The 23,890-nt window shown below is 38.2% G+C and overlaps 1 protein-coding gene across 8 annotated transcripts in view; it reads left to right on the forward strand.

Annotated features, from left to right (window-relative positions):
* Positions 1 to 17,421, forward strand: part of GHR (growth hormone receptor) — a 134,468-nt gene extending 117,047 nt beyond the window's left edge. For all 8 annotated transcript variants that reach the window (XM_068424128.1, XM_068424130.1, XM_068424123.1 and 5 more), the window contains 7 exons: positions 315 to 444; positions 2,926 to 3,086; positions 4,129 to 4,307; positions 9,234 to 9,405; positions 11,469 to 11,559; positions 14,258 to 14,327; positions 14,587 to 17,421. In XM_068424128.1, the coding sequence (XP_068280229.1) occupies positions 315 to 444; positions 2,926 to 3,086; positions 4,129 to 4,307; positions 9,234 to 9,405; positions 11,469 to 11,559; positions 14,258 to 14,327; positions 14,587 to 15,549 (1,766 nt within the window). In that variant the 3' untranslated portion in view covers positions 15,550 to 17,421. The remainder of the gene's footprint in view (positions 1 to 314; positions 445 to 2,925; positions 3,087 to 4,128; positions 4,308 to 9,233; positions 9,406 to 11,468; positions 11,560 to 14,257; positions 14,328 to 14,586) is intronic.
* Positions 17,422 to 23,890: the final 6,469 nt, after the last annotated feature.

The raw sequence follows: 23,890 nt of genomic DNA on the forward strand, positions 1-23,890 counted from the left end.
GATGTGTTTAAGAAAAGACTGGACGTGGCACTTAGTGCCATGGTCTAGTTGACAGGGTGGTGTCAGGGCAACGGTTGGACTCGATGATCCCAGAGGTCTCTTCCTACCTGGTTGATTCTGTGATTCTGTGCTTCTGTGATTCTGTGATATATACACATAAGAAGAATTTAAATCTTGTCTCATTGTACATAAGGAATTGGAAGAAAAGTTAATTATTCATTAAAAATGCTGAGTTTCATTTTAACAGCATATTAGTATGGCTTATGGATTTGCTTAATGTGTCTCCTTCTGTCCCCTGCCATTTTTCCTGACAGACCTTTTGCAGTGGCCACAAATCAGCAAGTGCAGATCACCTGAGCTGGAGACATTTTCGTGTTATTGGACTGACGGAAATATTTATAACCTCACTGCTCCAGGAACAATACAACTATTGTACATGAAAAGGTAATAATATGGAAAGAACAAAAGAAAGAGGAAAAGAGAGAGAAGTCATGTATTTTGCTATGCCTGTTAGGTCGTTGCTGTTTATATTTTGCTATGATATGAACCATGCTGTATTAAGGGCATAAAACTGTGTTTTAAGTGCATATTTTTCAATGTCAAAATTCCCTTTTAATTATTAAGCGATTTGCAGCAGTAAGTGTTACTTGGCAGATAATTAAGGATACATTCTTATTAAATTTAGGTCCAGGCTGCAGAATGCAAAACCAAACACTGTGGTTTGGAAAAGGAATTTTTAATAGAGAACTTCAGTTTATTCCTTATCAACCTAACTTGCATCTGTGAAATTTGTTATACCTGTGCACAGATGTGGAGTTTGGATACAAGCCCCTTTCAAATTTTTATTAAAGTTTTATAAAAGTCCCATTGATCAGTTGCTAGATTAAAGGCTGAATGTGCAGGTCCAGGTGAAAAGGCTGCTCTGAGACTGAGGATTACGTTTCATTGAACCCTGTTCAATTCTGATTCACATTCCACTTCAGCTTTTGTAATTTTCAGGTTGTTACAATGATTAGCCTGAAAGATGACACAGACATTACCAGTAATGGCTATTAAGGAATATAGGCCTTTTGTTCACAGGAATGGGAGGATGTGTGTTTCTGTTCCATCTGATGTACTGGGTTTCAACCTTTTTGATCTACAGATATTTAATACTTGTGATGATACGTTTGCTTAGCAAACTTAAGCCTAAGGGTAAGGCTGGCTTTCTTACTTACTCTTCTAAGACCTCTCAGAAATACAGGAATCCAAGTTAAAATCACTATTGAAGTATAAATGTTTAGCTAACAGTTGTCAGCGGCATGTACCATGAGGGTTCAACTTTAAAAAAGAATTAAATTGTACAATAAAGCAGTACCACATACATTGAGCAGATCACTTATTTCATCTTTGTCCTAGAAATTAGAATACTGGAATAAAAGATGTGAATTGAACATCCACATCAAAAATATTTCTGTTTCAACGTGCATGCAACATTTAAGGCTCAGGACTGAACTCTATCACCCAGCCCAGCCTCTTACTTAACACAAGCCATAGTATCTAACCGTGTACACCTTTATCAAGTCCTGACTCTGGCAGAGCTACAGCATTTCCTTTAGAAAAGTGTCTGGTCTCATCAGCTGAGCACAAGACTGGTGCTTAGTGGCAGAAATGCTTCTTACTCAATTTAGGTAGCATCTGCCTTTTTATTTCTTAAGCACCCACTCCAGTATTGAAGGCTGCACTTGGCATAATTCATTTAGCTTAATCCTCCTTCTGTACAGCTTCAATGGCCCTTAGTAAGAAAAGGCATTTACGGTATATTTTTAACAAACCAAGACTGTAATTTTTGAAAAAAATCCCTGCTTGGTCTATATTTGGGCTGAGAGAGAGTATCGAGATAAAGAACAGCAGCAGCAGCAATGTTCGCTATGAGATTTGTTTTTCTAAAGTGACTTCAGAAATACTGAATAAATGTCTGTCACTTTTCCTGTTGACTGTTTCTAATGATTTGGTCATTCCCATTTTGCTTTAACTGAAGACTGTTTTGGTTTTGAACCTGCTGAGTAGTTTCAGCTTGGCCATATGAAAATTATCGTATGCAAGTAGCAGTGTTTCTCAGTTTGAGAGTTCATGCCACTCATTATAGCTCTGCTGGTTTGTCTTTTTTAAGAGATGAAATGAATGTGATATTTCCTGCTGCAATTCTTTTATTTACAGAGAACATTTATGAATTTTTGAACAAAGTCAGGATGGAAAAACATAGGAGGTTTCTCGCTAGTATTTCCAAGCCTGTGTTTTAGAAATTCTGTATCCCAAGGAATTTAGCCCTTCCTCACAGCGCTGTATTTCTCTTCCCTTTGATCACATCCTGCAGTCCTGGGTTGGTTTGTGCCTGCAGCATCCGCCCTCTGGCACTTTCCCCTGTGAGCCATCAATGTTTCAGTGCCTACATCCTAATTCAGCTCCCCAGGGCAAACGCACTCCCCCTGTCCTTGGCTTTGCAGGTGGTGCAGTACTGACCTGCTGTAAGGATTGGTTTTCCGTGTTTCAGACCTCGTTGTGTAGGTGGGCATCTTACTGCAGTTTGACTTTGCCTGAACAACAGTTGCTTAAACACATATCAAATTTACTTCAGTTTGTGCTTGCTGGGGGTCATTAGCACCTACCAGCATAGCCAGATGTGCTCTCTGACTGCTCTTTTGGAAGCAGCATCCAAAGCACAGAAATGTCACTAACAGTACATGAGAACTGAAACTCATTTATGCAGGTCGCTTGGATAGTGGTTTGGCTTCATTGTAAATCACAATCAATACTGTCATATTTTTCTCTCTTCTATAAAAGTTACAACTTATCAACAATGTGTCTTGTGACATCTATAATTTGTACTTTGTAAGATCTATAAATCTCTCTCTCATGTATATTACATTTTTGTTGTCATTCTAGGAATGATGAAGACTGGAAAGAATGCCCTGATTATATCACTGCAGGAGAAAATAGCTGTTATTTCAACACATCCTACACTTCTATTTGGATACCATATTGTGTTAAGCTTGCCAATAAAGATGAAGTATTTGACGAAAAATGTTTCAGCGTTGATGAAATAGGTATGCTTCCATTATGCATTTTACCTCTACGTTTTTATTTCACAATAGGTGTGATGCTATAAGCTTTCATGTTACTCATACTATATTTAAATTTTCCCTCTCAGAAAGGTTAGTTTCTAAAAGTGTGATACATAGGAAGATATTTGGTTTTGTAACATATGTAATGTGATCCACACCAGAAAATTTTGCCCAGATTGGAAGAAAGCTAAAAGGGTAAAAGCAAATACCTGGTTTCTCTTTCTGAATACTAGAGGTCTCAAATGTGTGCAGATGAGCTTGCCTTTGCTGTCACTCTGGGCCCTTTCTAATGGATGCCACAGACCCTTGTTCAGTGTGAGCAAGGGTGGCGTTAAAATCTTGATTCTGCAAAGTTCTGAAACCAAACAGGTTTTTGTTCCTGAATCAACACTAATCTACAGAATCAGGACATTTAGCATTTCTAAGCTAGAGTTTATATTTATTACAATATGAATCGTGACTGGGATTTTGCAGATGTTACTGCTTGTTCAGAGCGGTGATGTATGTATATGCAATTAATTTATTCCTGCAAGTGACGAGAATACTCACTGCTCTCTTTTCATCAGCTGAGCAAAATTAGATTAACTTTTCTGACACCATAGTTCTTCAATGTACTTCTCTATTAGTTACTAAATATTTAATTTATCTTTCTGTGTTACTCCAATTATTGGTTTTATTTCTAGTGAGAACTCTTAAGTTTAAATGTTGATGGAGAATTGTTTATGTTTCAGTGTTTTATAGGCTGCTACTAGGAAATGTTGTGTAATAGTTAATACATTCTTAGTCGTCTTTATTAGTCACTCAGGTGAGATTTATGCAGAGCCTGTCTGCCACCAACAGCAGGTTGCCTTCTTGTTATCAAACTTGTAGTGACTTTGTCATTGACTCATAGGCTTAGATTTTAATCAGCAAATATGTCGTTAATATGCTTTTTTAGTCCTGAAATCATTTAACAGTGTGTAGTAAGAATGGTCATTTCACATTGAAAACTGGCTGTTTTATTCCAAATACTCTGTTTAAACAGTACTACCTGATCCCCCTGTCCACCTTAACTGGACTCTGCTAAATACTAGTCAGACTGGGATCCATGGGGATATCCAAGTAAGATGGGATCCACCACCAACAGCAGATGTTCAGAAGGGATGGATTACTCTGGAGTATGAATTGCAGTACAAAGAAGTTAATGAGACAAAATGGAAGGAGGTATGAAGCAAATATTTATTATACAATAGTCATAGTACAGTGCAGGCTTGTTCTGTCCCTAGCACTTTTGTACTACTATGAAAAGCAATAGGTTTGTAATTGCTAATTAGATGATACCTTAAGTCTTAAACAATATACCCATATTCTTCTGAAGTTTTCTAGCAAACATTGTAACTTTATGTGTCAAGATAGTTGGCACACAGCATAATAATAACAAACTCTGAAATCCCTGTGCTAGATTAGAAAGTATAGCAATAGTCAGATATATACAAGTTTTTTCAAGGATAAAATGTTTCTCTATTGTTTTCCTAAACCTCAGCTATTTGAAACAGTGCATGGTATTTTTAGTAGTTGGAACAGGAATATTTGACTTGGAAAATGTCACCATGTCAGTCCAGATTCTTCAGGGTACCTGTAAAGTTTCAGTATTTATAATTATCATTTCAGTAGATTAAAAAGAAGAAAGAAAAGCTTTGAGTTATAATTTTAAATTTTATACAATAAGCAAATAAAAATAATGCAACATAGATAAGACATACAGGTGTCATACCAGACAGCAATGGGAAATTTGTGACTATATGGATAGTCTATGAAAATATAAAATATATATACTCCAAATCTTTTAGGTTTTCTTTTTGAAAATCACTTGGCTTCTCATGTAGTTAGTTTTCCTATTATGGGGAAAAAATTGTACCTAGCTTACCTGAATGCATAGGCTAAGTGCCAGTGTGTTAAGGCATATTTGCATATGGAGAACTCTTCCTGAATACCAGTTCAGTGCAATAAGAACATAATTTCAGAGCAGAACCTTTCCTTTGCTTTCTTATTAACACGAACTGAGTTAACTAACAGAAGGGAAGCAGATAATATTGTTATGAATTTGTCTTAATCTACAAAAGGCAAATTTACCAATTGAAACATAGTCAGATTCCTTTGCTTGCCTTCATATGTGAAAGATCTTGGACCCCTCCTCACCTCTGATCCTTCTCAATGTTAGCATTTTCTGTTTATCCTACTCCCTTTTAGTAAGTCTACAGCCAAACAGGCCTGTAATGTCTATAACTTTTTCCTAATACTTGTCTGAATTTCTCTCTGTGCTGGTTTAAGCTATAGTTACTGTACAGCCTGTATATTTTAAAGCCTACAAAATTAGTTAAGTTTAGGTAGTAAATAAATACTCCTGGAGAACTTGAAAATCTGCAGATTATTTATGGGATTTACAAAAGCAGGTGGCAGTATGGATACCTCTAAAAATGCACGGGGTCTTTTTATAAGCCTTTAGGTATTGATCATATAAATACCCTAATAAAGCTTTGTTCATGCTCCAGTACCATCAATAACTCCAGCATGCCTTGAGAATAGTTCTCCTCAGGAGAGCAAAGGTTTGAAGATCAGTGGTTCTTTCAGAAAACAGATAAGGAATTACTGAATTTTGTATTTGCCTCAAGAAAAGTAGTACTATAGATTATGTTGTACTGCAGCTGTGTATATTGTATGTTATTGTGCCTTTCAGCTTGAAAGCACAAACATGGAATAATTCCCTGAGCCACTATCAGAGCACAAAAGAGAAATTTCTGAACAAAATCTTGGTCTTGCCTAAGACAATAGCAAAACTCTGAATAACAGCATTGGAGCAACGATTTCACTCTTTGCATTCTTTGCTACAAATATCTTCTGTAATGAGTGTTGAAGCAGTAAAGAGATAAACCTCTAGTTATACTGTTGTTAGTAGTTTTTTACACAAAGGATAATCTTTGACTGCTTGAATATACCATAATGCTTCGTACATATAACTGATACAAAAAACTGATACAAAATTAATTTATAGCACTTAAATTGTACTGAGTCTCCCTCTTACTGAGACTTGTTTGTAATATTTTAAATGTTTTGGGATGAACTGGTTTGATTTTTCCTTTATAGCATTCTTTTTCTTCAATCCATTTACTAATTGAAAATAGATAACTTATGAATTGAAAGAGAACTAAAACATTAATTCATAAAGTATTATAACAGTAAGTTATAGTGATAAGAGGATCAAAATTATCTTCTGAGAAACTTCCTAAAAACAATAAAATCCCCACTCTCATATAGGGGGTGTTCATGTATGTAATCTGGCTCACAGTTTGAAAAAATTTCATCATTGTTATTAGCTCCTTGCTGGGTATCTTTTTTAGAATTCTATCCTCTTATCTTGAAGTGTTGCCCATTACATTCACTAGACTAAAATTCTGTCCCCTCTTATGTCTGTCCAAGTTTACTAGTCATGACTAGCACTAGCTATATGGACCTTGTGAAGGCTGCTGTGTTTTTCAAACAAGGTGTGAAAACACACATCATCTGAGCAATAGTGAAGAACGATGACTTCGTAGGGAAGTGTCTGTCAATGAAGTGCCTAAAAATGTATATCTGATAGGGAATCTTGAAAGTCTAATTTTCCTTCAGTTATTTATCGTATTTTAGATTGGCATGATCTTTTGACTTATTTAAAAAAACCTAAACAACCCAGGCTTAGATCCACCTAATTATGGGATGAAATTGGTGATCACAGCCCAGTCCTCAGTGCAGAGGGCTGGACCAGGGAGGACTCTGCTGGCTGTCATTATTTTGTTGAAATTTTTTTGATGGAAAAGGTCCATTTCACACTGCAGTGAAGTGCACCTAAGACAGAGAAGCATGGAGTACTAACTCCAGAGCTGAACACCATCGTTGTGTCCATACAGCACTGTGACTGAGATATGGGGCTTACTAGTTTGAGGGATGTGAAACTCATCTCTCTGTATATCCACTGCACTGGATACACAGCCTAATATCTCCATGTGCTGTATGGGTGACCAGCCCTGTGCTCTGCCTACCCGGGGTAGCTCTGAACCTTTCCCCGGTACTGCCCATCTCCCAGTTTTTGCCATTTTTCTGTTAAAGTTGGTGAAAGCCATTGCCTTGGTTGCTGTGTTGCCTGCCGTGCCTGAGCCAGCCTCTGCCTCTGGTGCCCCCATCCCAGTAGGCACTCTCAGTGTCCCGCGGGCTCCAGCTGACTAGTGGCAAGCAGTTGCTCCGAAGTCTGTGTTAACCCCCTCTTACAGGGCCAGGCTCATGCGGGCAGCGCAGTCACACAGCTCAGCATGACAGCAGGTTTGTCACACGTTTCTTCAGTATGGCAATCACAAGCATCACTGCGTACGCTGACTGAACAGCATGCAGTAAGTCCAGCAAACCAGCGGCCTGGTTCCAAGCTTCCCTTCACATACTTTAAATGAGTTTGCTGTATGCTGTCATGCATTTTTATTAGTTATCTTCTATCATGTCTGTCTCATATGGCTTTTAATTGATTTAATCCATATGACAAATGCTATTCATCTATTCAGTTCATGCTGAACCCTCCCCAGTCTATACATCTTGCTCCATCCGGGTGTCCTACATAAATTTTTGTTAGTTCATTGATGGACTAGAGATGTCCTGCCCATTAATCAATTATGTGTTCTTTAGCAACTCTTGCAATTTCAAGTACACAGCTACAGTAATTTTACCTATTTCAGGGCTCTAATTTACCCTGCATACTGCTTTTTAGAAGTGCCATCATTTTTTGGAGTGCATAGAATTTTGTGTGGTCCAGCATCCCTAAGAATCTCCACTAATTGTCTCAGAAAAAAGAAAAAAGAAAAAAAACCACCATTCTGTAACACTTTAGTGTACTATTTCTTTGTGGTTTCATAGCATGAAATGAGTAATCTGGACTAGTATATATTGTATTCCCTTCCCAACATTTTCCAACTGGATAGTCTTCACATGTTAAAAACCTTTGTGGTGTGGAGCAAGGGTTCTCCACGATCTTGTGCTCAACCACTAGCAGAGAAGAGCAGTCTGTCTGGGATCACTGCCTCCTCCAAGACCTGACTGGATGGTTCTCAGAGCACTTGAATCTGGAGGCACCAGGCATCAGAGAACTCCACAGATCATAGCTACCAACAGAACATGTCTCAAGTTTAGATTATGCAGCTGCAGTGATTATAGGATTATATTGTTGAGGCTTCCTTCAAATCCCCAGTGGCTGCCGTTTTCCAGGTGTTTTAATTCTTAGCTCATGATGAGTTTTGCCAGTATCATCCTTGATTCTGAAGTAAAAGTAGAACATAACATCTGCCACATCGATTTCTATTTTGAGCATATTTTCCTTATTTTTATGTACTTTTGTTGGGCTGTTGGAGATAGATAAAATACTTATTTGTAGAGGAATAATAGAAGAAGAGAGAGATTTCACATACTAAGACCTCTAATGTGACTTCCTACATAGTTTGATATGTGGCAGTATCTAGGTATGTTGCAGTTAATACTTAATACAGAAGTTTCAAGACCGACAATCTGATGCCAGCTCTCAGACAGTCTCCGTTATCACATTTTATATATAGTCGAAGATTTTGGGAGCTATGAAGTGTTACCCAAATAAATACATTTGTAAGATGCAATACATCTGCTTAGAAGGCCTTTAAATCATTTTCCTTCTTAAAATTAATTCTGTGTGGAGATTGCACTAGTTTTAAGACACCCATGTTATTTTAACAAGGTTTTTGGCATTGTGAAGTCAGTAATGTTGTGTTATAACAGTAACAAGGATTTACAGCTTTATAAGATCAGTGGGAGATATTCACACCACCTACTGGGTGGTGTAATGTAACTGGTGGCATGTAACTGGGAGGCATGTGCCTTTCTTCACTGTATTTACAGAGAGCTTGGATTCTCCACTTTGGGTCCCCTGAATCACAGCAAAGCCTGATGGCTAGTAAGTCAAAAGTAAATGGTGTGAATTTTCTCTGAACTGTTCTTGTGGTATCCTTACAGTTCCAAGTAACAAATGTTTATTTCTGAAATCAAGGAGTATAACATTGCCAGTACAATTCAAACAAATTAATCACAGTCCTTCTGTCTTTACAGCTAGAACCCAGGCTCTCAACAATGGTTCCACTGTACTCTCTGAAGATGGGAAGAGATTATGAGATACGAGTCCGATCAAGACAACGTACCTCTGAAAAATTTGGGGAGTTCAGTGAAATCCTTTATGTATCTTTTTCTCAAGCAGGCATTGAATTTGTTCATTGTGCTGAAGGTAAATAAGTGAAGTGCAGCAAAGTGTTTTTATAATCATGCTTTTTGTATTTTCAGTGGTGTTGGAGTTTTTTTTCTCCATACCATTGATGTTGTATGCTTGAATAGATTGATGATTCAGCCTACTACATGAAAATTATTTGGTGAGATTGAGAATGTACAAGTTCCATATACAAGTTCAGAAATAAACTCAGAAAGACTGTTTCACCGCTCACCAGAGAGCAAAAATACAGATAGCTATAAGAACTGGAAATAATAACTGATGTTGCACTTCTTATAAAACCTAAAATACAGTTAAATCTCATACTTCATTGTCTAAAATGAGCACTCCAGTAGTGCAGAGAAGAATTGTCACTTCTGTTAAAGTGTTATACTGCTGGCTATATTTGTTATCAGAATGATGTGTTTTTCTGGTCTGCCCAATATTATCAAAGACAGTGAGTGTTTTTCTGATTCTTGCTTCTGTCTTGTACTTGTTTTTAAAGTGCTTTTAAAGGGAGAAGAAGAAACAGCCATTGAGCACCACATTTTTCCTATTAAAAGAATGAGACAGTGCCTTTTCGTAAAGCATTCTCAGGTCTGAGCTACTAAATTAACGCTTCAAAATATGAGCTCTTCAGCAAATTATTTTAACAAGATGCTTCACTTCATTTTCTAGGGTATTGGTGAAGGTATTAAATAAAACCACCTATAACTATTATCTTTCAAAATCTTGCTAGATTCCCCTTTTTAACTCTTCATATTACTCATTTTCATTCCTAATGGACATGTGGCATTAGTTTATTAATCCCAGCTGCATTAAGTTGTCAAGGTTTTCATATGAACACAATTAAAATAATATGAAAATCTAAGGCCATCCTGCAAGCACAGTGTTCTTCAGTCACTACAACCCAGATTCTGCAAGTTGTTCCATATCCATATATCTCACACAGCAGCAGTGGTCTGATTTCACTGAGAATTTATTCTTGCTTGTTTTGTTTATCACCTTTAGGAACACAGAATTAAAATTTATATTTTCTGTGTATTAAAAATTTAAAGTGGTTAAATTCAAATGCAATATGCTAACTTTTTGCAGCTGCTGGACATTTGCAGGTCTCACTGACATGACAAGGAGTTACTGGTTCTCCATTAAAAGAGGGACCTAACACAGACATATCCAGATAGGACTTCACTCACACCTGAAAACACGTCCAGTCAAAATCTAAAGTGGGAGCACAGGGCTAAAACTGGTACCTGAATGTTTTTTTTTTTCCCCCAAAAAAGGTGTATATTTATGTTCATGTGTAGAATTCTAAAGCTTTCTGTCCACTATTCCTTGGCCCAAAAACTGAGTGAAGTTTGTACAGAAAACTTAAAGTTGGAAACAAATGAGAAGAATCTAAGACTACAGCCAGAATAAATTTCTCTATACTTTGTATTCTACAGTTGTCAGCTTAAGTATAATGAAATTGCCAGTATTTAAAAAAACATTTCATTTGTCAGCATTGTTCTTCATTCCTACCAAATTGCATTTCTCAATGGCCTAAATTCTTTGTAGTCACCTGCAAGGTAAACAAAAGGGACACCTTTTTTTTCAGTTGATAGTTCACAACATAATTAATGTTCGGCTTTTAGAAAGAGTAGTATGCTTTTTGACACCACCATATTTTAGTCACTGTGAGAGAAGAATTGTTTGCCTATGATTTAGTATGCTATTAATAACGTTGTCTCAGCTTAGGCGAACAAGCTGTAACATGGTCTGCAGTATTATATGCCGTCAGGTCTGTTCCTCATGGCTGGTTTTGCTACATATATTGTCTGTACTAAGATCCTGTTTCTGTTTAAAAACTCAGTCTGTTTTTGCAAGGGTTCTCAGTGGACTCATAAATACAGTATGGAAACTATTGGGACATAAAGGGTGTTTTTATTTGTGCTTAATATAGAACTTTCACATTTAAGGAACCAAAAATTCTCCTATCAGTTTTTACCACTTTGGAATCCTCTGGTGGTGGAAGAGAAGGTTGAAATTAAAGATGCAATAGAGATGCACATTCTTGCTAACACGTTTTTGTTCTGTTGTTTCAGAAATTGAGTTTCCATGGTTCTTAGTTGTTATCTTTGGAGCATGTGGGCTGGCTGTAACAGTGATCTTAATCCTGCTGTCTAAACAACCAAGGTAGAGAGTTTTTATTTGTCAGATTTTATGTGCTTGTGGCTTAAAAAATAGGGTGCTTCAATTGTTTCAAATCTAGGGGGCTAGAAACTATTTTGAGGATTGTTGACTTCTCGTAAGCTACATGGATGCTGGCATATGTACATACTGGACCTTCAGCTGTGGGAATCTGATTAGGTTGACACCTCCTCTTCCTTTTAGATTACAGAACATTTTATTCTACAGTATTTACATAGTTAATTTACTTAGGCTTCAAACACGATTGTTCTTTTAGTCCATTCAAATTTTGTAAATATTATTTTTACCCACATACTGTTGAAAAGTTTCACATAAACGTATGCCTATATATTTGTTTTTGTTCCTAGACTGTTTCACTAATCTCTGACTATTTCTTCATCGAGCCAAGGGAAAAAGCTTGAGTCATAGGGGAGTATTTGGTCTCCGTGGATAGACTGCAGCTTCTATAAATAACAGGAATAAAACAAAGCACAGGATTGTGTAATTTATAAAAATTATAAAATTGTGTCATTTATAAAAATGGAACAATGACATTTATAAAAATGACAAAATGGTCTCAAAGTTAATTCATCCCCTAAAATGTGTGTTCAGGGATAGGTCTTGGCAGAATAATTCCACTTGGATGTCGTACCAGTACTGTCCTAGACTGTGGAGCAACACCATGGTCAAGTCCCAGTGCACACATGCATGTTGTCAGCGGTCTTGTATATACAGTTTGAAAATGAACACTGAGGTGTTCTGCACATACCAGCATAAGGACAAGTCATTGAAATAAAAACAATATGGTGCAGTTGGAGCAACTCTAAAAAAATAACTTAGGCAAGCAGCACTATGCTTTGGCAGAGCTTAATTTCAGGAAGCCACTCCTTGCCACAGCATCCTGGTCCCAGAGTTAAGAGCAAGGCTCCTGATACAATGCGTGACAAAAGCTTGATGCGTCAGAATGGGGCAAGAACAACTCGCACGTGGGACCAGGAGCTCACTAAAGTCAGCATGCTGAGGAAGGAGTGGCTTGGTCACAGAAGATCTTGAGGGCTGAATCATGTCTCTGATCAGAGCTTATTAATATCTTCCATCCTAATCATGACTGCTGGAGGAGGCTTTTCTCCACTGAGGACCCTTCATCTGGAAAGTTTTTCTGGACCTGTGGGCCTGCACCCTTTCCTTCGAACTGGTGCACATGGTGGTGGAAGTGGCAATGTCTTTGCAGAGGAGCAGGCTGCATAGATTTTCCATGATGCAAAATACCCAGGCTTGGTTTCCTTCACATCTGAAAAGATACCAATTCATATTTTCCTCAATTCTGATCTCACAAGATCTGAACCAGGCTCCCTAGGACAGATGCCATAGGGTTAGGCCATACTTTTTAGAGTTGAGAGATGCAGGCTTGATTTATGCAAGGCTAAGAAAGGAGCAGAGCATAGTTCTCCCTCCTGAATGATTTCTCCAGGCCGCGAGTGGTAAAATCCTTTGTCTGTTTCGTTAGAAGCAGTGCCCAATCCTGTCAGAACAGCTGATTTGTGGATTCAACTGTAAGTGCAAGTCTTAAACGGGTACCCTGAAAGCCCAGCCAGTGCACAGCTAACACCGCCCCTCCAGGGATGAGGTGGAAAATTACTGGATTTCTGGCTCTCATTGAGGCTTGCTGGGCAGAACTTTGAGGGTCTGCCAGAAAAAACAAAAACATCTGGGGAATTTCAGCCTTCCATAGTTAAGCAGAAGGTGCCTAAATTTCTCTCTAGCCCTCCTTAAGACTCCTGACCCTCTCTGGACCTCACCAAGGTCACTAACAATGCAGCAAAACTAATACTTGGATTTGGATCTACCATTCCCATAGCTTACTTTCTAAAATAGGCAAGTAACACAGTATAAAGAGAATGCTGAATTTTCCTTTTGGGAACTACAATTTATCAGTTTGTAAAAGAAGCAGGGAGGTAAAATGGAGGAGACAGGCATGACCTGCTATTGTTGGATTATTATTAATGGAAAATCATCCTCCTATTTGGGTTTTCTTTTTTTTTTACCCCCTCAAAGAATTAGAAATGCACTTTATGAAGGATTAGAATAATATATATTTCCACAGTATGTACATGCGTAAGCAAGTTACTAGTCCTTTTTCTACAAGGGTAAAACCCTGTCGTTACTCTATATTACTTTTTAATAATTCAGAAAACAGAAGTGTCATAGAGATGGCAAAATACTAGCCTAAATTTTTGCAGTTGTGTTTCTGTTTTATTTATTGGTTCTAAAGTAATTCACTCTTTTCACCAACTGCTCTTTTCTATTCCCCTGATTAAATTTATTGGGAAAACATTTGGGAAAGTCACTCTGCACACTGAGGCTTGGAGCAGGTTTCTTTGAAAATGATGTAAAAAGGGAAACTATTGAGAGAGCTCTAGTAATTTACTCTCTTTCTATAGAGCACTAGATTGTCAAAGACCGGACTCCCAAATGGATTCCCACAGAAATGCACGTGATTTCAACAAAGAAGGCTGCAGAAAACCCAGGGTTTTGTTTGCAATGAGAGAAAACAATCATTCTTTTCCTTAGAATTATTTGAAATTGAATCTTCAAACATCTCAGTTTTGAAGTAATTAAATATAAATGCAATATAAGGCTCTGTTCTTTCTTACTTCCTCAAAAAGGACCACTGTCAATTAAAAGCCATCATTTTTTTTTCCAGGTTAAAAATGCTGATTTTTCCTCCTGTGCCAGTTCCAAAGATTAAAGGGATTGACCCGGATCTCTTGAAGGTAATATTGTGCTCTAAAATCTACAGCGGGAATCATTGTAGGAGTAGCAGGTGACAGTTGTTCTCCGAGGCAGAAAAATTTTGTAGGAAAAAATTATGACTTGAGGGGAGTTGCCAGAGAATTAGTTTTCATAAAATAATAGAAAAATCCCTTGCAATTATTACATCAGCTATAGTTACTTTTCCTTAAGTTAATATCATTAAAAGCACAGGCATTTGTATTATTTCCTTTATAACATTGATTTTTTCTTGCTTTATAGAAAGGAAAGCTAGATGAAGTGAACTCCGTCTTAGCCAGCCATGACAACTACAAGACACAGCTATACAATGACGACTTGTGGGTTGAATTTATTGAGCTGGACATAGAAGACCCTGATGAAAAGAACAGAGTCTCAGATACCGACAGGCTCCTGAGTGAAGCTCATCTGAAATCACACAGTTGCTTGGGAGCAAAGGATGATGATTCTGGACGGGCTAGTTGTTGTGAACCAGATATTCCAGAGACAGACTTCAGTGCAAGCGACACATGTGATGCCATCTCTGATACTGATCAGTTCAAAAAGGTAACTGACAAAGAAGAGGATCTCTTGTGCCTTGATAGGAAAGATAATGATGAGTCACTTCCAAGCCTTGCTGACACAGACACCCAACAGCTGCATATGAGTACTCAGTCCGAAAATCGCCAGCCATGGCCACCTTTTGCAGACAGCATTGACTCAGCTAGTCCACCGGTCCATACCCAGCTAAGTAACCAGAATTCATTGACAAATACTGACTTTTATGCGCAAGTGAGTGATATTACTCCAGCAGGCAGTGTTGTACTTTCGCCAGGGCAGAAATCCAAGGTGGGGAGAGCACAGTGTGAAGGCTGCACAGAACAAAACTTCGCCATGGACAACGCCTACTTCTGTGAGGCAGATGTGAAAAAATGTATTGCTGTGACTTCCCACGAAGAGGATGAGCCGTGTGTTCAGGAGCAAAGCTGTAACGAGGATGCTTACTTCACCACAGAGAGCCTTACCACTACCGGTCTCAATCTTGGAGCTTCAACAGCAGAAACCCCAAGTTCAGAGATGCCTGTCCCAGATTATACATCTATTCATATTGTTCACTCTCCACAAGGCCTTGTGCTCAATGCAACTGCACTGCCTGTGCCAGACAAGGAATTCAACGTGTCTTGTGGCTATGTGAGCACAGACCAGCTGAACAAAATCATGCCGTAGCTCTTCTTTGACTAGATGTGTGCAGTATTTCACAGCAGAGTCAGCTCAGGCTTGTATGCTGAAACCAAAATGAAGTCTAAAAGTTTCTCGTGGTTCTTACAATTTTATCTGAAATGTCGCAACATAAAATATTCATTGAAATATTCCTCTTGTGTTCTGTAAATATTATCTATGAATTTGTCTTGAGACTGTTTTACTAGCAGTGACTGTCTTGTTCTTGTGGGTGATGATTTTTGTGATACTAAACATTGAAATTACTGTGTTTAATGTACAGTGAATCATGCATTTTGATAAAGCTAAAAATCTGGTGGTTTAAAGTCTAAGAATTTAGTAAAAACTGTGCTGTTGGCAGAGATTTTTGTATCAATAATTGGGAACTGAACATACAGGTGAAAAAACAAAAGTAGTTTGAATAAATAACACATTATTTTGATTTATATAAATTAATAAAATATATTTTAATATTTTAGTCATAAAAACATAAATGTTTTCTATTACACTATAAACACTGTAGTTCAATTATGATGACCCATCTAAGGAATGTAATTGCTGCAATTTTAAAAAGGAGTTTTCTGTTTTATAAAAGTTTTGTTCGCAGCAGAAAGAAAAAATAGATTTTTACAAAGCCATTTTATACCTCCAAAGAAATGTGTAGGGAAATTTTGAAATATTATAGAAACTTAAAGTAACTGATTCTATTACTTTCTTATGGTAACTAATATAGAAATATACATTCAATTTAAGGTTTTGTAGAAAACTTTAAAATATACAAAATATTTGGGCAAATTATTCTGTTCTTCATCAGATTCTGGTTAATGCTAATAATACACTTTTTTATAAGCAAAATTTTGTTGACCACAGTATTAAACATCATGCGACTATACTTTCACTGAAAATTTTTGAGAACACATGAATAAGCTCCGGTGACTTAGCAGCATAATCTCTTCACATTTGACCAACTTCTGAAGCCCTCCTACAGCCAAAGGTATCACTACATTTATTAGTTTGTGCCACATAAAGTCGTGATTAAAAAAATAAAATAAGGACTTCAGGAGTTAGCCAGCAGTTCATTTTTAAAGACAGAAGGGGATTAAAAGACTTCAGTGGAGCAAAGGAATCAAATACAGTATTGTTCAAAAGTGTTTTTTGTTTTTGCAGCCCAACAGCATCTGCTCTGACCGCGTTAGACAGACTTTCAGAAGGAAAGGAAAGAAAACTGAAACACAATGGGAAGGCTCTCTTTGTTCTTACGTATATTAAGAACTTGATGGAGCGTTGCCATGAGCTATTACTGCTTCAGAAGTTACGTTCCTAGGCCATGGTTTCATCATAGCAGAGTTCTTCTTAGAAAATAAATGGGGATGTTCTTTTCTTTTCTCTGACCTGAACAGAAGTGTATGAAGTGCAGTGAATGCAGGTCCTGCTCAGGATGTCTCCCACTGAACTCACTGATGCTCTCTTTGTGACCAAGGGCTACAGGACCGGGCCCAACTATTGGGTGGGATTTTTAAGTTTAGCATGTACTTTATGGTAAATGTGCATTAGATATTCTGCTAATTTGCTGCTATATTTTTCTAACAGCTACATTATTTAGTTTCATATAAAATTTCATAGATGATTGATAGACACTAATGCAAGTAATGCCTATGTGTGTGTTTGGAAGAAGTTTCTTACTGTTTCTATTGCCAAAAATAGTTAAATACCTCAATCAAGCTCAGAATGTCATTTTGGTACTTTACTGGTCACACAAGCCATTATACGCCGGTCAGAAGATGTGTCTTTCAGTTTCTATTTAACTTCCCTTATGTCAGTGTTTTGTTTGTTTTTCTCAAAGTTTAATAAATGTATTGTCTTTGATCTGTCCTGACACAATGTGTTTTATTGCAGATAATTAATTTTTTTACGGAAAATTGAGATTTTATTAGGAGAAAGCAAGTATTTCTCATTGAATAAAGTAGAAAGCAGCTTTCCTTAGAACAGAAACAATGCCTAATGAGATCAGTATTTTCACTGATTGATATGTATATAGTTAAAAATAGAAGCACGGTCCTAAATTTGTAGATGGAGATAGGACACGCTGTACCCAGAACTGGCCAAGACGTGTTACTAATTTAGCAGACCAGTTTACCTTTGGCTGGAACAGCCTGTGGTTGCAAATAAATAAGCTGCACTAGTTCAAGATTTACACCTACAGTTGAATCCACAAATCAAACGTTCTGACAAACCTCGATAGTTAACTCATAGTGATAGTTAAAACCTAGCAGTATATGAAATATGAAATGTCAGAAATGTGAGATAGTCTGTCTCTATGGAAAATGCCGTATCTTGAACGTCTCCCAGTGTGTAACTTAGTAATTTACCACTGCCTTTCTTCTCTCTAGAGGTAGGGAGGGAGCTGTTGGAGGAATCCAACTAGACAAGGGTAAGCCCCTTCCTCCCAAGGGAATCAGGGTGTGATTCAGTTCCTCTACACAGATGTCCAGTGCCGTTTATGATATGTAATCAGGTTCCAGGTGCTGGTCCAGAACAGCACAGGTCTTGTGTAGATTCTGTCTTACCTAAAGGCCTGAATGATGGTAGATGCCCATGTTTTGGCAGTTTAATTGATCCTCAGTGGAAGAAAACAGCTCCGGTAATATAATACCTTTGTGTCAGGTAGGTCTCAGTTACCATTATAGTTAACAGTCTAAAAAGCTACTTAGCTGGCCAGATACAGGTGCACTGCTTTAGGTGAGCTGATTAGGGCTCTCCACTTTTCAGACTAGAATGGGAGCATGGACATTTTGCTCACATTCAGACACCAAATATATTTGTTAATTAAGGTGTCTTGCTGTTGATGTGAATCTCACCTTAGCTAAACCATTGGCCAAGGTAAGCCAGAGAAGGGCATTGGTGTCCTCTTATGGTTTATACTGTCTGTAGAAACAACTTCGTCTGTAGAACTCAACGCAAATGAACTATCATGATGAGTAAATATGCTTGCTTATACCTCCTGCTTGAAGAACTAAGCTTCAGAAGGCTTATGCCTCTTATAAGGGTCTAAAAACACCTGAGCTCCAGTGACAATTGGAGGATTCACAGCTGGACTTTAAGAGCAGTGAAGACAGTGGTTCATCACTGCCATGTGGGGAACTCCAGCTCCCACTACTGTCACCTGTGCCAGTTCCAGTACTCTCTGCCACTGCCCTTCCAGGAGCTGATCCAACTTTCTAAAATCTGAGAAAATCATGAAAGCAAAGTCTCAGAAGTTACCTTCTGTTGATTAGTGAGTTAAACTGACTGAGCCAAGTCCTGGATGAGCACCAGGGAAGAAAGGCAGGACCGCATAGCCAAGAGCAAAGGAGGGAGGAGCTGGAGTGATCTTCCCAGGAATATCTTGGCGAAAACAGCTTCCTCATGCAGCTCACCCAAGCAGAGGAGAAGTAGGAGGAATACACAGCTCAAGGTAGGTGTGTGTTCGCAGGGACAGTGTAATGACCCCTTTTGGTGGTAACTATCACCTAGGTCAGCTTAAAGGGACTGTGAAGAGCCAGCCTGAGCTCTTTCCCACCTCCAGCAGCAGTGCAGCTCAAGTAATCACATGCTTAATGACTGCAGTCGGTGTACTGTTCACATGTGGGTGTTTAGAAGAGAAATCCAAGTGTCAGACTTGTGGTTGTCTCTGAACTTTACATTTTATACTGGCAATCCACTGTTTTCCTACAGAACACAGCAACCTATTATTTCAAGATATTATGCACTTGCAGATACAGAAAAGCCTATATTACACAGTTGCAAAGCAACCTGTTTATTTACTTTCACCTTTTCTCTGAAGTGATGGGAAATATATCTGTGCTCTACAGAAAGAGCCTCTGGACCAGTAATTTGTTGTCTTCTCTCTTATTCACGATGAGAAATAATGCTGTGTATTGTCCCAATGCCAGACATACGAGTCGATGTAAAGTGACAGAATTCCCTCTTTTAGAAATGCCTACTAAAATTGTGCTTTCCAAGTTTAATCAATGGCTGAAATGTACAAGGTGAAAAGAAACAGACATCACAGGCACTGTAAGCAAGGAGTATTTTGGTAGTAAACCCAGTAACTTTCACTGTATTGAAGCACTTAGCATGTAAACTGGCAGCCCTTGTTCCCATTCGTGGAATGACGTTTTACTCATATATTGCCTGGCAAAGGCTAGTCTATATGAATACCTGTATTTGGAAACCATGTTGGTTCTCAAAAGCAAGGAGGGCTCAAGTTGCTCTGCTGGCTGCCTTTTGGTGTCATCAAGAAGCACACCTCAGTTTGGAAGAGTTTGGTTTTGAGCCTCTTGTCTCCGTCAAGGAAAAGGTGCATTTCCAAGGCTTCAAGTTACTGTGACAAGAGACTGAAACAGCACCACCTATAGCAGTTTCCAACAAGATAAATAATTTTGTCAAACATAATGACTTACACTTCTATTCTTTACTACTTGAGTTGAAATATTTTTCCTGACTTACAATACAGGAGGTGAGATCAGCAGATTATGACAGCTGTTCACTCTTTCTGAATGAAAATTAACATTATCAAAGGAATGGGTTTTATTTCAAAATTGTAGGAGTATTAAAGAAGAGATGAGTGTTCTATAGATTTGCCATGTTTTTAGAAATGCTTCAAGTTAATGACAGCAATCTGTGTTGAGAACACTCTACTGTCATTCACAGCTTAGTATATACAACTATGTATGCATCAGCACAGTTTTAAGAATGGGAAATAATGCTCTGGTTCAAAGAGAAACTTAAAACCATATGACATGTAGCCACAGGCAACCTTTTTTTTCCTGCTCCGAGATCTGTTAGCTCAGGGACTCATTACCAAATACCCTATAAAAAGGAGTGCGTGACTCAGATTGCCTGATTTGAGAGGAAAAGGGAGAAAAAGTTTAGAGCATGTTGTTATTTTTATTAAAGAAGCAATGCAAACTTGGGGGGTATGTGTTACGACCTGGTCACAACTAGTTCATTAATCCCTTGGAGTAAATTAAGGTGAAATGACACCAAATAACTGGTATGGAATTAAGAACAATTTATTAATACAGGGAAAGTAGCATGGTCATAAGTGTCTTGGGTTTCTAAAGGCACTGAGAAAAGATAAAAGGGGAAAAGAGAAAGAGGATAGAGAATATGAGAGAGAAGAAGAGGTATCACCACCCTTGGATCCAGCAATGTAAGTTGTTTGTAGAGTTGGTCCTCTGGTAAATTCCTTGCAGAGTCGCTCCTCCAGTAAATTGCTTGCAGGATCTGTCCTCTGGTAAATTGTGTGCAGGATCGGTCCTCAGGTGGCGGGTGAGTGCCCACTGGCATCCCAAGTAGGAAGTTCTAAATACTTTAGGTCATTTGCATGCGAGATAGAAGAGGGTGGTAACATCCCTCTTGTCTCCCCCCCTCCGCTCGCTTCTCATGCTCATTGGGATACCTGCACATTTGTAGTCTTAGATTGTTCTTGAAATGAGTCAGTGGTCTCCCACGGGGTGTCTGGTGGTCCCCCCCAGTTGTGTTGTCCACAGTACGACCCCACTTCTGCACAAGGTGGTTGATGCCTTTATGTTGCAAAGATGTTGCACATGTAGGTGGGCCCCAAGGAAAAGATACCGTTCTGCCTCCACAGGACTTACCTTTGTCCAGCCAATTGCAAATCAAGTCAATTAAGGCACAGCAAAGGTATTGTTCTGCCCTGCCCCCCAGGCCCTTTTATCTCTTCCTTCAGCCAGAGCTGAAAGCCTGTGCAGCACCCATCCCCTCCTCCAGACAGAGTTGTAAAACAAGTTGTTTAAGGCATACAACTCTGTCCATCACAGCGGGCAAAGAGGTAAACACTACAGAGTATTACTTTATAATTACACATTTTTCAGTTCTAATTCAGAATATCCTAGTTCACCAAGACAGTGGAATTGGTAAGCACTTAACCAGCTTTTACAGCCAATTGACTTGGAGGAGACACCAGTAGATCTATTTCTCTCTTGGAACTCTCTCTGTTTCAATTTAATTTTACAGCACAAATTCTTCTCTCTGACTAATCATTGTTAATTGCACACATAGTCAGTGCTTTAATCACCATAGAAACCATGCCCTCAGGCCACACAGAAGCAAGATGTAGCCCAAATCCATTTCCATTATTTGTATATTACTTAAACACTCTGCATAACTGTGTTGAGCAAGCCTTTCCTCACCTTCTCTAATCCAGGCTATTGAAGAGAGTAGGCAACACTCAGAAACAGATGGAAGAGAAGAGAAACAGTTATAACAGTGGTGGTAGAGAACCAGGTGCAGTGGGGCAGCTGCCAGGAGTCAGCAACTCGAAGGATAATTAGCTGTAGGTGGAGCTGTAGGAGTCGTGTGGATGATGACAACTGTAGTCAGTTGTAATGAAAAGCAGATGCAGCTATTAAAATCAAGGCACCTAGTAAATTGACACAAATGTTTGACAGGTTTAATTTTTTTCGCTACAGGCTTTGGTATTTCTTTTGCATGATATGAAGTTCTTTATCCTAATAGATGAAATTTAGCTGACTAATGATACATTAGCTTCCTGAAAATAGTCTGAGAAAGCAGTGAATCTTTCCACATCATGTTGCAAACTGTGAGAACATAACTGAACTTGCCCTCCTCCAAACTCGAAGGAATAAAAGTCTGCAGACGCCCTAGTGGGAGCAAAAGCAAAGTTGAAGAGCTGACAACTTACTGTAGCTTCCTGTCAGAGATGCTATAAATGATGCTTCCACCACTGTCCTTGGTCTGCTTTTGAGCTCATGCTGAAGGAAATACAATCTGTTCCATAAGAGACACCTGAGGCTTAGGCATGCCAGGAAACTGATTCCTCATACTTTTTTCTTCAGTAGTAAAATTAACAGAACATATTTTACATATTTTTTCACTTGCATATGAAAACTTATGATATTAAACCAGAAAAACATAAAGTATAGAACCATATAGTGTCAGGTAACTTTCTCATACTACGAAAGAAGTTGAATTTTCTGATCTATTTCACAGCAGCTGTGTAGCACGTACAGTGCTACAATCTCGAATTGCAAACAAAAGAAATACCAGCCTTGCCCTTCTGAATGGAAAACTTCTTCAGGTACTAATTCTGTGAGCCAATGAAATGTACTTTCCTTGGAAGAGTAAGGCATAAGCTTGGAAAGTTACCAAAGACAACATGATTCCTAGCAAAACTGTGCTACCAAATGAGGGGGTCCAACCCTTCTTCAACAGCCATCTGAGTGCCATATGCTTGTTACCCAGAGATGTTACGATCATAATGAGCACCCTGTCCTCCATCTGTGGCATAGCTGTTTGGGATTCCTTAAGCTAAGTTTTTACCTATGTGTTAGAATTCTTTCTTTGTCATGGTATATTTTTGATGGAATATCTGCATATTTGGAATATTTGCATATTTAAATACTGTAAACCTACAGTATTTAAAAATGCAAAATTTTACTCAAGTGTAGTTCATACGATTTGTAGTGGCAGTCAGACTACAGGAACAGACTAGCCAAAGAATGACCTATTTTATGAAAATGTGATTAATATTAATTAGCTGATTTCTACCAGTCACCAATCAATCATAACAACCTTCTGAATTTAATTCATTGAGAAATGTATTAAATGACTATTTAGAAGGAAAATGCATGCTCTTAGCCTGACACTCATAGTCGAGCACTGTCAAAAACAGAAAGACAAGAAAATAGAAGCATATGTCTTTACAAGTTGCCTTCCTGCTTCCATAGTGTAGTAAATGGTGCTTTAGACACAAGCATTCCTTTCTCACAAGACTACCCCCAACTGTTTAACTTCCATAGAAGAAGGGCTAATAGTCAATGGAGGGAAAAGTAAAAAACAAAAGAAAACAAAATACTGTCCAAATGGACTCCTTCGGAGAGGATCAATTAGACAAGATTTGATAATCTCTGGAAAATGTAGTCCCTAACCAAGCAGTATGTTCTTATGGTGTACTAGATGCATTTAAGAAAATATGCTCCCCGCCAATCTGACAAATACGCACACATTTGTGTCGTTCAAACACTCACTACCACCCTGATTTTTTTAGGAGTACAAGAAAACTAGGTCAGAAGTTCAGCATTACTTTAAAAGTACAAGAGATCCAGAGTTACAAATAAATTATAAGAATATAATTGTTATAACTGGGCTCAAAATTGAAATTGTAACAGTTTGACCCATCAGTTTGTCAACAGAAACATAAATTTGATGTAAATGGGAAAGCAAAGGAATGTAGGCTAGGTTACTTAGGAAGGCAGTGGAAGCAATACAATTACTTCTCTTGATTTCATCCTTCTTTTTCCATTGCTCTTCATCCCTAAGTTTC

Source organism: Nyctibius grandis, chromosome Z (genome assembly GCF_013368605.1).
Source record: "Nyctibius grandis isolate bNycGra1 chromosome Z, bNycGra1.pri, whole genome shotgun sequence".
Lineage (NCBI taxonomy): Eukaryota > Metazoa > Chordata > Aves > Nyctibiiformes > Nyctibiidae > Nyctibius > Nyctibius grandis.